Source organism: Pongo pygmaeus, chromosome 1 (assembly GCF_028885625.2).
Source record: "Pongo pygmaeus isolate AG05252 chromosome 1, NHGRI_mPonPyg2-v2.0_pri, whole genome shotgun sequence".
NCBI lineage: Eukaryota > Metazoa > Chordata > Mammalia > Primates > Hominidae > Pongo > Pongo pygmaeus.
The window spans coordinates 183,883,757-183,896,645 of record NC_072373.2 but is presented as its reverse complement, the minus strand read 5'-3'; the positions used below and the strand labels follow the sequence as shown (position 1 = coordinate 183,896,645).

General features: G+C 53.3%; 2 protein-coding genes across 5 annotated transcripts in view; both read right to left on the bottom strand.

Moving 5' to 3' along the window:
• The window catches only part of MKNK1 (MAPK interacting serine/threonine kinase 1), a 46,189-nt gene extending 46,024 nt beyond the window's left edge, over positions 1–165 (bottom strand). For all 4 annotated transcript variants that reach the window (XM_054489188.2, XM_054489237.2, XM_054489183.2 and 1 more), the window contains exon 1: positions 56–165. The gene's annotated coding sequence lies outside the window, so the exon portion shown is untranslated. The remainder of the gene's footprint in view (positions 1–55) is intronic.
• Positions 166–3,588: 3,423 nt separating this feature from the next.
• On the bottom strand, positions 3,589–12,598 carry MOB3C (MOB kinase activator 3C). Its single transcript, XM_054489134.2, has 4 exons — positions 10,869–12,598; positions 8,802–9,269; positions 5,859–6,061; positions 3,589–5,538 (listed from the first exon to the last, which is right to left on the bottom strand). The coding sequence occupies exons 1-4, from the start codon at positions 10,891–10,893 to the stop codon at positions 5,509–5,511; spliced, it is 726 nt and encodes a 241-aa protein (XP_054345109.1). The 5' UTR covers positions 10,894–12,598; the 3' UTR covers positions 3,589–5,508.
• Positions 12,599–12,889: the final 291 nt, after the last annotated feature.

Genomic DNA, 12,889 nt, shown 5'->3' with positions numbered 1-12,889 from the left:
TCACAGACCCCGGCCCATTTAGCTCGGAGGAATACCTCGCAGGTCTCGCTTTTACCTTCGCTGGCTCCCGCCGGGGAGCAGTCGCGCGCACCTCTACCTGCAGATCGCTCCTCCGAGAACGCGGAAGAGGCGGTGCTAGATCCAGGGGGTGGGCCCGACCAGAGAGGAGGGTGAGGGGGCGGAGCTGCGCCTGCGCCCTGATGGCTAGCCAGGGCCGCCTGGGGGCAGGGGGCTGAGCTGAGCGAACTGCGCAGGCGTGACAGGGAAGAGGCGGGGAGAGGGGAGATTGCTGGCAAGGGGGTGGGGCTTAGCTCCTCCGGCGCTTTCTTTTCCGAATGGAGGGTGGAGAAGCCCGGGAAGGGAGGAGGCCGGGCGCGACAGGTGTAATTAACATGTACTGAGAGCTTCTGCAGGCCAGGAAGGAATTTTAAAATGCCTTTTATATGTGGGGAAATGCTGCTAGTCTTTTCTAAAACGGGGGCCAATTCTGTACAATTTCTTTAAAAGTCTGAGTGCCTAGAATTTCACCATAAGAGTTTCTCCTTGAGTACCCCCAGTCGTTCAAAATTTTTAAAACTTTTAAAAGTTCATTTCTTGGGGAAAAACAATTGTAAATAGGTTAATGCTTCAACCAGTCTCCCCACATCCCCTTCCCAAGTCTGCAGCTGCGATGAGAAAGGATGAGAGTGTGGACTGGGATTTAATTCAGGTGCTGACTCTGAGTGTTGGAGGTAAACATCCCTTCCCTGCCTGTCTCAGGATTATCGTGAGGATTTGGTAAGCAAAGCTAGTTAAAGAGCCCCAGGGACTTGCTTCCCATCATCCACCTGACAAACATTTGTTCCCTGTCTTCTCGGGGCTGTCTTTTCATCTGTATGATGGAAGGAGATTGGGAATATTAGTGAACATTCAGGACTTTGCTAGATTTCCCAATCTGGGTGAAGGCTGGAGAGGCGGAAGATCAAGCTTCTGTGTTCATTCCCTTCTGGAATCCTGTGGTCCAACCTGAGGGCCCCTATGTATCCTGACTTCTCCCACTCATTATCTTCCGTGGAGGCCCACCCAAGCTTCAAGTCTTCAGAGGCCCTGCTGGCCTGTTCCCTTCCCTGTTCCCTGTCTCAATAGCTCAAGAGACTCAGGACTTATGTTCCAGGTTCTCAAAGTTGCTACATCCCTCACATGGCCATCAAATTAAGTTAACGTCTTTGAGGGCTATGGGGGTGCTCAGAGGAAAGAGGGCTCCCCCAAAGTAGGTGGAGCCCTAGTCATGCCTGTGGCTCATTTCACCACATATTCCACAGCTTGCTGTGGGGTAGGGAGGAGAGTGGCAACAGGAAAACTCAGAGGCTGCAGTGTTTATGGGAGCCGAGGGTGATGCGGCATCCTTTACTCAATAGGTGGATGCTCTGCGCCAGGCTGGAGAGGGTGGCTTACCACCTAGGTCCCTGCTCCAAATATTGTTTTGGAATTATTTTTCTTTTTTTTTTTGAGACGGGATCTCGCTGTGTTCCCCAGGCTGGAGTGCAGTGGCACCGTCTTTGCTCACTGCAACCTCTGCTTCTTGGGCTCAAGTGATCCTCCTGCTTCAGCCTCCCAAGTAGCTGGGATTACAGGCATGCATTACCATGACTGGCTAATTTTTGAATTTTTTTTAGAGGCAGGGTTTTGCCATGTTGCCCAGGCTGGTCTCAAACTCCTGAGCTCAATGATCCTCCCACCTTAGCCTCCCAAAGTGCTGGGATTACAGGCAAGAGCCACTATGCCCAGCTTTGTTATGGATCTTGAGCCAACAGGAAAACAAAGCCCAGCCTGACTTCTCAACCAAGCTGCCACTCTGCCTCCCAGGACCCTTTGTTACTAGGTTTTGCCCCATGGGAGTGTGCTCTTTTATCTGCATCATTAAGGCTCTATCTCTTTCTTTTCCCCCTCTCTTCCTTTCTATTCTTTAAGCATCCTTCTGTGAATCTCTCAAAGCAATTTTGTGTCAGCTTCCTAATGTATTTACAGATATTCCCATGTAAGGTGCAGGTCTTGGGTCACACAGTTCTAAGATAAATCTACTCTCACTGCCATGGTCATATTTCAAAATGACCGTGAACCCAAAGCATGGGACTTGTAACATTCTGAGCTGTCCAATGACAGAGGAGGTAGTGAGCAATCTGTCATAGGAGGTGTAGAAATAGCACCCTTTTAGAATGCTGGGATTGGGCCTCCTGTGGTGAGCCAGAGGAAGAGGCAGCAGAATGGAGGGCCTTCCAGATTCTAGAGGAGTGAATAAAGGGAGGGATATTGGGGGCTGGAAGGGAAGCAAGGCAGCTGGCCAAAGACACACTTGATTCAACAAGCTATTATATGTCAAGCACTTAGAAATGTACCTGACACATAATGAACGTTAGCTGTTATCATGACTGTGAATGATTCATAGACTATATAATGAAGGAGCTGAAATCAATCAGTCCTTCACTCCCATCACTGATAACAAAATAGATGAAGGAATGGGGACTAGACGGGGAATGGGCTTGCAATGGAACTTCAGGAACTGGGATGGGACTACAACCTATGCCTCTGCCTCCCAGGAGAGCCTCTGCACAAAGCCAGGCTGGCTCCTTTGCAGGAAGAAGGAAGAGCTCTAGGTGGGCCTTTGTTGACTCTTAAGAACCAAGCTGCTTTTTAATTCCTGTCCAGGCAGCTTGTGAGTTAGGGGCAGTGGAATGACAGCAAGACCTGAGCCAATAGATGCAGATGTCTACTGGGGAGTAAGCTCAGGAGTCAGGCCCATGTCCTGCCACCCCCACTGTAGCTCCAGCCAGCAACAAGTATCTTCCTCTTCAGGATGGCCTCCTGTCCTGTAATTAGTGTTGGGATTGTATTTCCACTCTGTCCTTTTATCCACTACCTCAAAAAAAAAAACACCTAGATTAAGGGGGTGGAGTGAGAATAGCCAATGCCAGGCCGGGCGCAGTGGCTCACGCCTGTAATCCCAGCACTTTGGGAGGTCAAGGCGGGTGGATCACAAGGTCAGGAGATTGAGACCATCCTGGCTAACGCGGTGAAACCCCGTTTCTACTAAAAATACAAAAAAATTAGCCGGGCGTGGTGGCGGGCGCCTGTAGTCTCAGCTACTCCGGAGGCTGAGGCAGGAGAATGGCGGGAACCCAGGAGGCGGAGCTTGCAGTGAGCCAAGATCACGCCACTGCACTCCAGCCTGGGCAACAGAGCAAGACTCCATCTCAAAAACAAAAAAAACAAAAACAAAAAAAAACAAAAAAAAGAGAATAGCCAATGCCAGGCAACCTGAGATGAAACAAGGAACGATTCCTATCAGACTGAGTTCCCGGAAGGCAAAGAAAGGCCAGCCTTCTCCACCCCAAGCGTCCTAGCCTAGCCCGGTCTAGAATTTCCAGAGCCCCAGGAGAATCTTGGTGTCCCCACCCTAGAGAGCTGGGCCAGACATGACCACACCAGCCAGCCCTCCACATGGTCCAGTACCTCAGGACAAAAAGCCTTCCCAGCCCCATTCTGGCTCAGTTCCTTCCATGGTCTGCCAAGAGCCATGTGGCACCCAGATCACCGCTTCCCACCAGTGGCTGCTTTAGTTTGCCTTTTATTTTACCAAAAATAACAACAATAAAGTCTTCCCTCTGTTTCATAAAAATAAATTTTCCCACCCTCCCCCCATCCCAGAAGTCAGCCCTTGCCACAGCCTAGAATCCATCATGCAAGTCACAGCACTCTGGGGAAAGCTCCTACTACCCTCGCTCTACAGCCTCTGGCAAAGCTGCCAGGCCACTCTGGAGGCGGCAGAGGCAGAAGTCCCAGGCCAAGCTGGCTGGGCCCAAGAGCTCCATCTGTTTCCCCAAAGTACAGGCAGCTTCTAGGCCATTGAGTGGGGCATGATATTGGATGCTTGGCTCAGGAAACAACCCCAGCCAACCCAAGGGGCAGTGGGACATGTTGGCCTCAGGTTAGAAATTATTGCTCAAAGCAAAACAGTTGTGTCCTAGAGAGGGTCTGTTAAACCCTCTTTCCATGTGTATCTCTGTGTAGCAATTGATGGGCCCTGTGGTCAGGATCCCTGGTTTCTCCAGCTCCATGAACGCCTCCCTATGAGGCCCTGGACAGTTTCTCCCTCTTCTTCTCCTGGCTTCAGTTTCCTCGTATGTACATTGAGACAGTAAGACTGGATGATTCTCAGGTTCCCTCTGGCTTTCCATTCTGGCCTCCCAGAGTGGAGGCTCTGGGAAGGCAGAACCCTGTTCCTGCCTCAGTTTCCCCACCTGTGGGTCTGCGTATAGGGCTGGGTATGGAGGTACTGAGTAATGGAGTGCTGAGTGAACATCCCAGTCTCCCTGTGGATAGCTGTGCCATGAGATCCAACTGGCTGGAATGCATCAGGGATGGCTGGGAAGGAGGCAGGTACTTTTAGGATGGAGGATCTCCATGCCTGGAAGAGTCCATTCACCAACTACATCCTCAATGTGCTGGGATGGGAGACAAGACCCCAAAGTTCCCAATTCAAGTTCCACAAGCTCCTTGGACTGGGGGATTATTTTGTGCTGGGCTTCAGATCCAAGGAGCCAGGTCTGTAGATTCTGGGAGCTAGAGTGGAGTATATGATTCCCAGATGAAGGGCCAGGGGACCTTTGCGTACTTGAGGGATCATCTCCAACCCCCAGGAGGACACCTATAATACAGGCCTTCTTGGAGGCAGAGGGATGAGTAAAATGTCAGCTCATGGGCATCTCTGGGTAAGAGAATCAGAGCCTGTGTCTGCAGTGGGTCGGTTTAGGAACTCAAGGCAAGGCTCCTCTTCCTACCTTCCCCCAGCTCTCCAGGACTCGTGCTGACGGAAGAGTGTAGCCTGGAAGGTTTGAATGTAGACCAACATCTACAACCACATTTTGTGCACTTACACACACGGTCAGATACACTGAGTGGGGACGCTGAGCTGTCATCACTCCTACAGTGGTCATGGTCTGATGGTCCCAATCTATTTATCCATCCATCCAACATTTATGGAAGGCCTACTATGTGCCAAGGAGGGGTAAGGCAGCTAGCTCTCACAGACACACCCCACAGTGAAAATCACACACACACACACACACCCCCCAGCATCTGTGCTCACTCACAGGCAGACTGCTCACTCTCTTGCACCTTTCTTGCCACCACCTCGGCCACACCCACGTTCCTTCAATAGGCTTGGGAAACAGCATGGAAGGGTCAAGTGTCACAGAAGAAACCCCCTAGCCTACCCTACTCCCAGACTTCATGCCAGAGGTTTAACTCCACTTCCCTTCTGTTTGCCTGCCTAGATGCTCTCTCCTTCTCCATCCACAAGCGGTCAGGGCGACAGGTAGGCAGACTCCTGAGAACCAGAAGTCCAGAGGCTTTGGGTGTGTGGAGTGATTCCAGTGCCTTCAGATTCCTTCAGGCTCCTGGGGGTCCCCTCTGCCAGCCACCCTATGTTCAGATCGTCCATCTGATGGCCAAAAAAGTCCAGACCTGGGCTCAGTGGCAGATCCGCTCTGTCATCTCCCTCTGTAGAGACACAAGGTAGGGAGGGGTCAATTAGAGCTCGGCCTACTAGGCAATCCCTTCCCAAACCATAGGGCCTAGCTGCTTTTCTGTCTGAGCCTGGCCCCTTCCCCCAGCAACCCCAACTCTTAGGCTGCAGATCTGTGTTTGTAAACCGACACTTGAATGAATTCTCTATTGAAGTACAGAATTCACTGTTAAATGAATTGCCTTCCCCTAATTTATCTACTTGGGCATTGGAGTTACTTAAAGCAGGCAGCTTTTGGATGTGAAAACTCAAGAGGCTAGCCTTGGTAGGGGAGGGTGGTAGGGCTTGGCCTCACCAGTGGCTCCAGCTCCCGCTGGTCCACCAGACTGAACTCGCGGATAAAGTAGTAGAAGTGCTTGTAGCAGGTGTTGACGTGCGCCTCTGCCCCCATGCTGAGGATGCTATCGAAGTGGTGGATGTAGACATGGACAAAGACTCGGAAGAGGCGGGTCAGGATCTTGGTGCAGACCTGCTGGAAGTTCTTAGGGAAGGGAACTCCTAGAGGGCAGGGGAGGGCAGAAGGGGATCAGTATCCTGGTGCCAAAGCTCTGCTCAACTTTTCCCTCCCACACACAGGCAACCAGGATGGCTTTTTCCCCAGCACACTTTTTAGTACACTTCCCTTTGGAAAATAGAGAGTGGTTTGACTTTCTCCCATACTTTCTTTCTTTCCTTCCTTCCTTCCTTCCTTCCTTCCTTTCCTTTCCTTTCCTTTCCTTTCTTTTTTTCTTTCTTTTTTGAGACAGAGTTTCACTCTTGCCCAGGCTGAAGTGCAATGGCGTGATCTTGGCTCACTGCAACCTCCACCTCCCGGGTTCAAGCTATTCTCCTGCCTCAGCCTCCCAAGTAGCTGAGATTACAGGCATGTGCCATCATGCCCAGCTAATTTTGTATTTTTAGTAGAGACAGGGTTTCTCCATGTTGGTCAGGCTGGTCTTGAACTCCTGACCTCAGGTGATCCACCCGCCTCGGCCTCCTAAATGCTGGGATTACAGGCATGAGCCACTGTGCCTGGCCATACTTTTCTTTTTAATGAAGCACAAATCTGACTGTGGCTCTGCCCTGCTGGAATATACATCATCTTCCACATTTTCCCATCACCTAAAGCAGGGCTTTGCAAACTTGTGGGGGTCACTGACCAAAACTTTTTAGACTATGATAAAAGTTATGACCTAAACTCTCCCCAGAAATATGTGCAATTGCAGAGATGCTCACATCACACTCTTGTATACAACTCCAAGGAGTGTTCAACAACTGGGTCCATTTAAAAAATCCCTGGGCCTTCAGGATTAAGTCCTAACTTCCCAGCAGGACGCTGCTCAAGGCCTTTCATGATCGTATCCTGACCTCCCTCTCTAGCCCCACCCTGTGTCCCTCCTCTTTTCAACATTCACACAGAAGTCCTCAGACCCCCAATCCTGGAAATTATGAATTCTGCAAGAATTAGTTCAGACAGCCCTCATTCCTTCAAATATTCAACAACACGAAGAACCTTCCATTTATGAGCAAGGCCCTGTGCTGGGCCCTTCACACCTTTTGCCTCTAATCCTTAGAACAATTCGCCTGATGTGTCTGATCGTCATTTTAGATACGATAAAACAGAAGTGCTTATAAAGGTGAAGCTGCTAGCCCAAGGCCACATAACTATTAATCAGTGCAGAATGGAGACTGGATTCAAACCCTCTTTGCAGTGCACTGCAGCGACCCTCACAGATATTGGGACCCATGAAAAAGGCCCCGCTTCTGCATAGTCCCCCATGCTCAAGGCAGAGATCTTGGTGGCTTATGCCCTCTTCTCTGTGTGGCAGTCACCCAGGGTTTTAGGCATCTATACCTGGAGTCCCACAGGCCCAGGGAGGTATGGCCAGCAGGGACTATGAATCTACATTCAGGTCCACAGCTGGCCCACCCGGCTCCGTAGACCCCCTCCTCTTCCTCACCATTCCCAGGTGGGGTCCAGCCTTCCCTCCCTCTGAGCCCTTCCAGCCCAGCTCAGATTCCTCAGACATATCCTGCCCATCGAGACTTGGGGTCCTGGGCTCCCACAGATCTGGGCCCCAGTTCGGAATTCCTCCCAGTTCAGTGCACTTTCCCTCAGTAGCCTCAGTTTCCTCCTATGTAAAATGAAGGTGCTCCTTGTTGGGCATGACAGTACAAGAAACAGCAGGCCACTGGCTGGGGAGGAGCTGTGGGCATTGAATTGTGACTCAGTGCCCAGCTTCCTTCAGCATTCAGACTTCTCCCCTCAGGGCTTGACCACCCTGCCCCACCCACCGCTGATCCACACAGCCTCTGCAGAGATGAGCTCCAGGCCAGGTGGGGGCTGGGCCCAGCTACAGGTGCGGCTGGTGTGATGAACACAGTGTCATGCCTGCTCAGCTCCTGGACCAACAACCCCCTCCTGCTGCCCTCGAGTGGGTAAGCAGTGCCTGGGTAACATCACTCATCTCCCCTCCCTACCCTCACCCGCCGAGGCTGCCCAGCTGAGATAAGAAAAGGCCCCACAGCCTGTGCCTGGCAAGGGAAAATTCTGCCCTCAGAGCCCCAATCTGAGGTGATGATACCCTCAGGGCCCACCCAACCATCAACTCCTTCATTTTCCTGAGGCCAGGAGTCAGAGAGAACCCCGGGAGGCTGGAGGTCAAATCAGCTATGAACACCCCGGGGCAACTGTTCTGGAAGGTTCTGAGAATCACAGCATCTGTGGTCTTGCCAGAGTGGTCCTTGGTGGGACCACTTATGCTTTAGAAAAGAAAAGCCCTCTGAGGTGGGTGGATCACCTGAGGTCAGGTGTTCGAGATCAGCCTGGCCAATGTGGTGAAACTCTGTCTCTACTAAAAATACAAAAATTAGCCAGGCATGGTGGTGGGTGCCTATAATCCCAGCTACTCAGAAGGCTGAGGCAGGAGAATCGCTTGAACCCGGGGGGCAGAGGTTGCAGTAAGCTGAGATCACACCACTGGGTGAAAGAGCAAAACTCCGTCTCAGAAAAGAAAAAAAAAAAAAAAAAAAAAGAAAACGAAAAAGAAAAGAAAGAAAAGCCCCAAATTGGGAGTCAGGAAGTCCTAGCAAATGCTTGACCTTGAGCAAGACACTTAACCTGTTTCAACCTCGCTTTCCTCTTCCGCAAAATGGGGATGAAAATCACCTCCCAACCCTGCAGAGGGTCTATATCAAACTAAATCCTCATCTGTGGAATGGGCTCCCAGTGGCTCCCTCCCCGCCAGGTGACACTCACCAACACGCGTGGGAAAGACCTCTTCGTCGTTGATGAGGCCTTCGATCCAGTCCATGAGCAACGCCATATAGCGCGGCGCAGAGAGCTTGGCCGGCCGCCGGTACTGGCGCTCGTCCTGCCAGCGGTACTCGTAGCGGGGCCCGCCGGCCATGACCGGGCAGCTGGTCTCACTGCAGCGCTCGGCCATAGTGCCGTAGATGAGGTTGATGCGGTTGAAGAAGTCCACCACGTGCACGGCGATCCAGTCGTCGATGTTCTCCCCGGGTGGCAGCCTCACCACACTGCGCAGGTCCAGGCCCGACTTGAGAGAGGCCTGTGCCTTCTTGTACAGCTCAAAGCGCTGTGTGCCCGGCTCAAAGCGCTTCCGCGGCCGGAACGTCTTGTCCTTGGCAAACACCTGCTTCAGGCACAGGGCCATGGCCAGCTGGGCCTGGGGCTGCTGTCCAGGGGCTCCGACCTGAGGATACCCTGCCAGGGACAAGGGCATAGGGGAGCTGGCGGTCAGGGCCTTATCATCTGGGCTCTGACTTCCCAATTCATCATTTCCCTGTCACCTCTCAGCTTTTGCTCAACCTCTGCATCCTCTGCCTGGAATCTAAGTCCTCAGCCCCTAGGTCCAGTGCCCCGCCCTCTTTCCAGGCTATGTTAGTCCACCTTGCTAAGCCCCCACAGTCCTCCCATCTTGTTTTGTCTCTTTTCTGCTTTCATTGCAGAGCTGGGCCTGGGCTCTAAACAGGTGCCCCTCAGACTTGCTGTTGGTCACAAGAGAGGTCACAGAGGCTCCCTGCAGGCCCACCAGCAGACAGGGGCTTGGACGAGATGACCTCTGGGAGCCCCCTTGGCCAGCTGGTGCAGCGTGGGAGAGCCTCGCAGCATTGTGCTGGGGGCAGGGTGAAGGGGGGTCGGGGGTGGCTTTCGGCTTCCTCTGGGATATCCCGTAGTCCATCCGGCCACCGGGGATTCCCAGGGAGCAGCAGGGAACTTTTCTACCAAAAATGTCCTTTCCTTTTTTTCACCCTGAAAGAGGAAAGGGCCCTCCCACTGCCAGCTGGGCGGCTTCTGAGTGTGGCTGCAAGCACTGGAGGAGGGGGAGGGCGGCAGGCCAATGAGGGCATCGCTTCCTCTGACAACAGCTGGAGATCCTTCCCCTCAAGCCAGCCTCCTCCAGCCCCAAATCTGAACAAGCCACTGGCTCCTCCCCTTGCACCTGACACTCAGTAGACATTCCTCTAGCAACTACTATGTGCCTGGCACTGGGAGGTAGAAGAGTGTAGTCAGATGCACCCAGGAGGGCCCATCTAGAGCTCAGGCAAATTTACTTTGCCTCCTAGAATTTAAGGATCCCAGATTCAGAACAGACTTTGGGAGACAGTGATCAGGGCCCTAGGCTCAGAGGCAGGAGTCCTGGGTTCTAGTCCCAGCTCTGCCACTGGCTTACTGGGTGACCCCTGTATCATCATGGATTTGGCCTATCCAGGTCCTGGGTCACTCTGCTATAGCTAGGTTTCTAAGACCTGAGTCATCTCAACTGTGAGTGTGTGAGCTACTGGGAAATGCAGACCCATGTACCTACCAAAACTAGAATTTAGCCACACACTAAGCACTGCCCCTGCCCCTAGACTGAGCACTAAGGCTGAGTATAAGCTAAGAATTGCATTTTGGTTCCACGCTGACCTCTGACCTGGGCTCTGGCAAGTGTGAGCCCTGACTCTAGCCTTTAGCCCTACCCTGAGGCTTGCTTATGGCCAGACAAAGCCTGGGCTTGACCTCTGACTGATGCTGGAGCACTGTCCTTTCTCACATCTCTGGTAACCCTGGGACAGGATTGGGGAAGGGAGGGTGGGAACCAGGTGACAACTGGGTAAAAGCAAAGGGATGGCACATATTTCGGGGAGGGGTATTACTTCTGGCAAGAAGTCAAACTAGCTGGGGAACTGTTTGAGACAAAGGTCCTTCCTTGAACCCACAAAGGCAGGCCAGGATGGGGGCAGTCTGGTAAAATGAGAGCAGCTTGGAGAGTAGAAACAGGCCATTCAGCAGGAACTTGTTCTCTTGAAAAAAACTCACAGATGTGAAAGGTCATCTCATCCATCCTGACTCTTCAACTTCTCACCCAAAGAAGTCCCCAGGGTGGGACCCCAGTTTCCAGAGCAAAGAGGAGATTTCTGCACTTCATTTGCCATCTCCATTTTAAACTCTGCTTAGGGCAAGTTCTTCCAAAATCCCTCACACTGCAATTAGGCGGGGCTCCTGGGCTCCCCACATTGCATGGCCCCCTTTATGACAGTTAGAAATAGGCCCCCACCCTGGCATTCAGCACCTTGTCCTACCTTTCCTGCCCCACTTCCCACCTCCCCACACCAACCACCTTGGGCTTCTTCTTGATTCCTGAACATGCCTCCACTCTCTCGCCTCTGCATGTTTTCTTATCCCTTCACCTGCCTGACCACACATCCTCAGATTGGCTGCTACCTCCTCCCACAGCCTCCTCTCCTGAACTCAGATCTCCTTCTCCTTGGGTAGAGGCTGCTTTTGGTCATTGCAGTCTCCACTCCATCCCCAACCCACCCCCAGCTTAGGACAAGGCCTGTCACAAAGTCAGTGTTCAGGCTTTAAGGAAAGCTTAGACTAGAATCTTAGAGTTAAAATAGCCCTGATAGATCAGCTGGCCCAACTCATTTGTATAGATGGGGAAACTGAGGCCCAGATGAGAAAACTGAGGCCTAAAAAGAGGACTTGAGGAGCCTGTGTCCACATAGCAAGTTACAAGCAGAACTGGGAACTGGGATAAGGTGGGGCTCAGCTCATGACCAAGAGTAAAAGACCATTTTCCTGCACTGGCTCATCAATGGAATGGTGGAGACAGAGAAGAGGAGGGGAGTGGAGGACAGTGGAAGCATCTTCTCCACCAAACAGCCCAACCTGTTTCCTGTCCCCAACACACTGACTCCGCACAGCAGCTGGGGTGTCCTGACCAGTGAGCTAGAGTTCCACCTTACTCCGGTGGAACTTCAAGGCCTGGGTCTCTTTCCAGGAAAATGTAAGCTCAGGGGGTGGGTGCAGGGCAGGTGCTCTTCTAGCCACAGGGTTAACTCCCTTCACTCCCCACCCCCGTGCCCTCACTGAGTTTCTATCTGTCACAGAACCTCTGTCTCTCCCTGAACCACTGCCGTTCCCCCTCCTAGCCCCCATTTCCCAGTGCTGGCTATCCTTTCACTCCTGGAGTGGCAGTGGCTTGCTCATTCCCTGGGTGCGGATCTGGGCTTCTCAAATGAAGACGGCAGGGTGACCCTGCCTGTTTCTGATATTTAGCCCCCTGCTAGGCTACATCTACCACTCCTTGGGCCTGGCTCAGGATCTGGGCCAGAGGATGGCCCCAGTTTGAACCCAGAATCCAGCCTGGGACGCTCTGCAGGACAGAGGTCGAAGAGAAAAAGTAGAGGCGAAGACTCCACGCTCTCCTCGCGGCGCGCAGCCACCCACGCCCACCCCCGGCTTCCCTGCACCCTCAAACCAGCTCCCAGGGCCAGGCAGGTCGTAGGACCCAGAGGAGCCCGCCTGACATTTCCTCTCCCCGAAAACACGCCCCCAACCCCTGCCCTCTGCCCCGTACCCCCGTCACAATCCCCCCTGCAACTTTCGAAGCTCTGAGCCTCGGACGCCAGCCCCAGGACAGCGGCCAGCCTGCCTTCGGGCGAGACTCTCCTCCGGACTGTGCCACGCCAGGACGGCCGAAGAAATGAAAGTGGAAGTCAGGCGGGCGGGGTGCGCGGCGAGGCCGCAGGGGCACGGCGCACACTCACGGGTCCTCCTCTGGCCGTGGGGTCACATTCCCAGCCACAGGATCGCCTTTCTCCTGCCGGTCCCGCAGTGCCTGTTCTCTCGCCTGTCAGCCTGTCCGTCTGCCTGTCCTGCCGGCCGCGGCCGCCCTCCTGCCCGGGGCGACGCCAGCTCCGCCCCGGCCCCGCCACGCCGCGGCCACGGGGCGGGGAGGGGCGGAGAAAGGGGACTCCCCTCCACTCCAGTACACAGACGCACTCGCCCCCACCTTCCCGGAAAGTCCATATGGGGCTCCCAGCTTCCCCTTG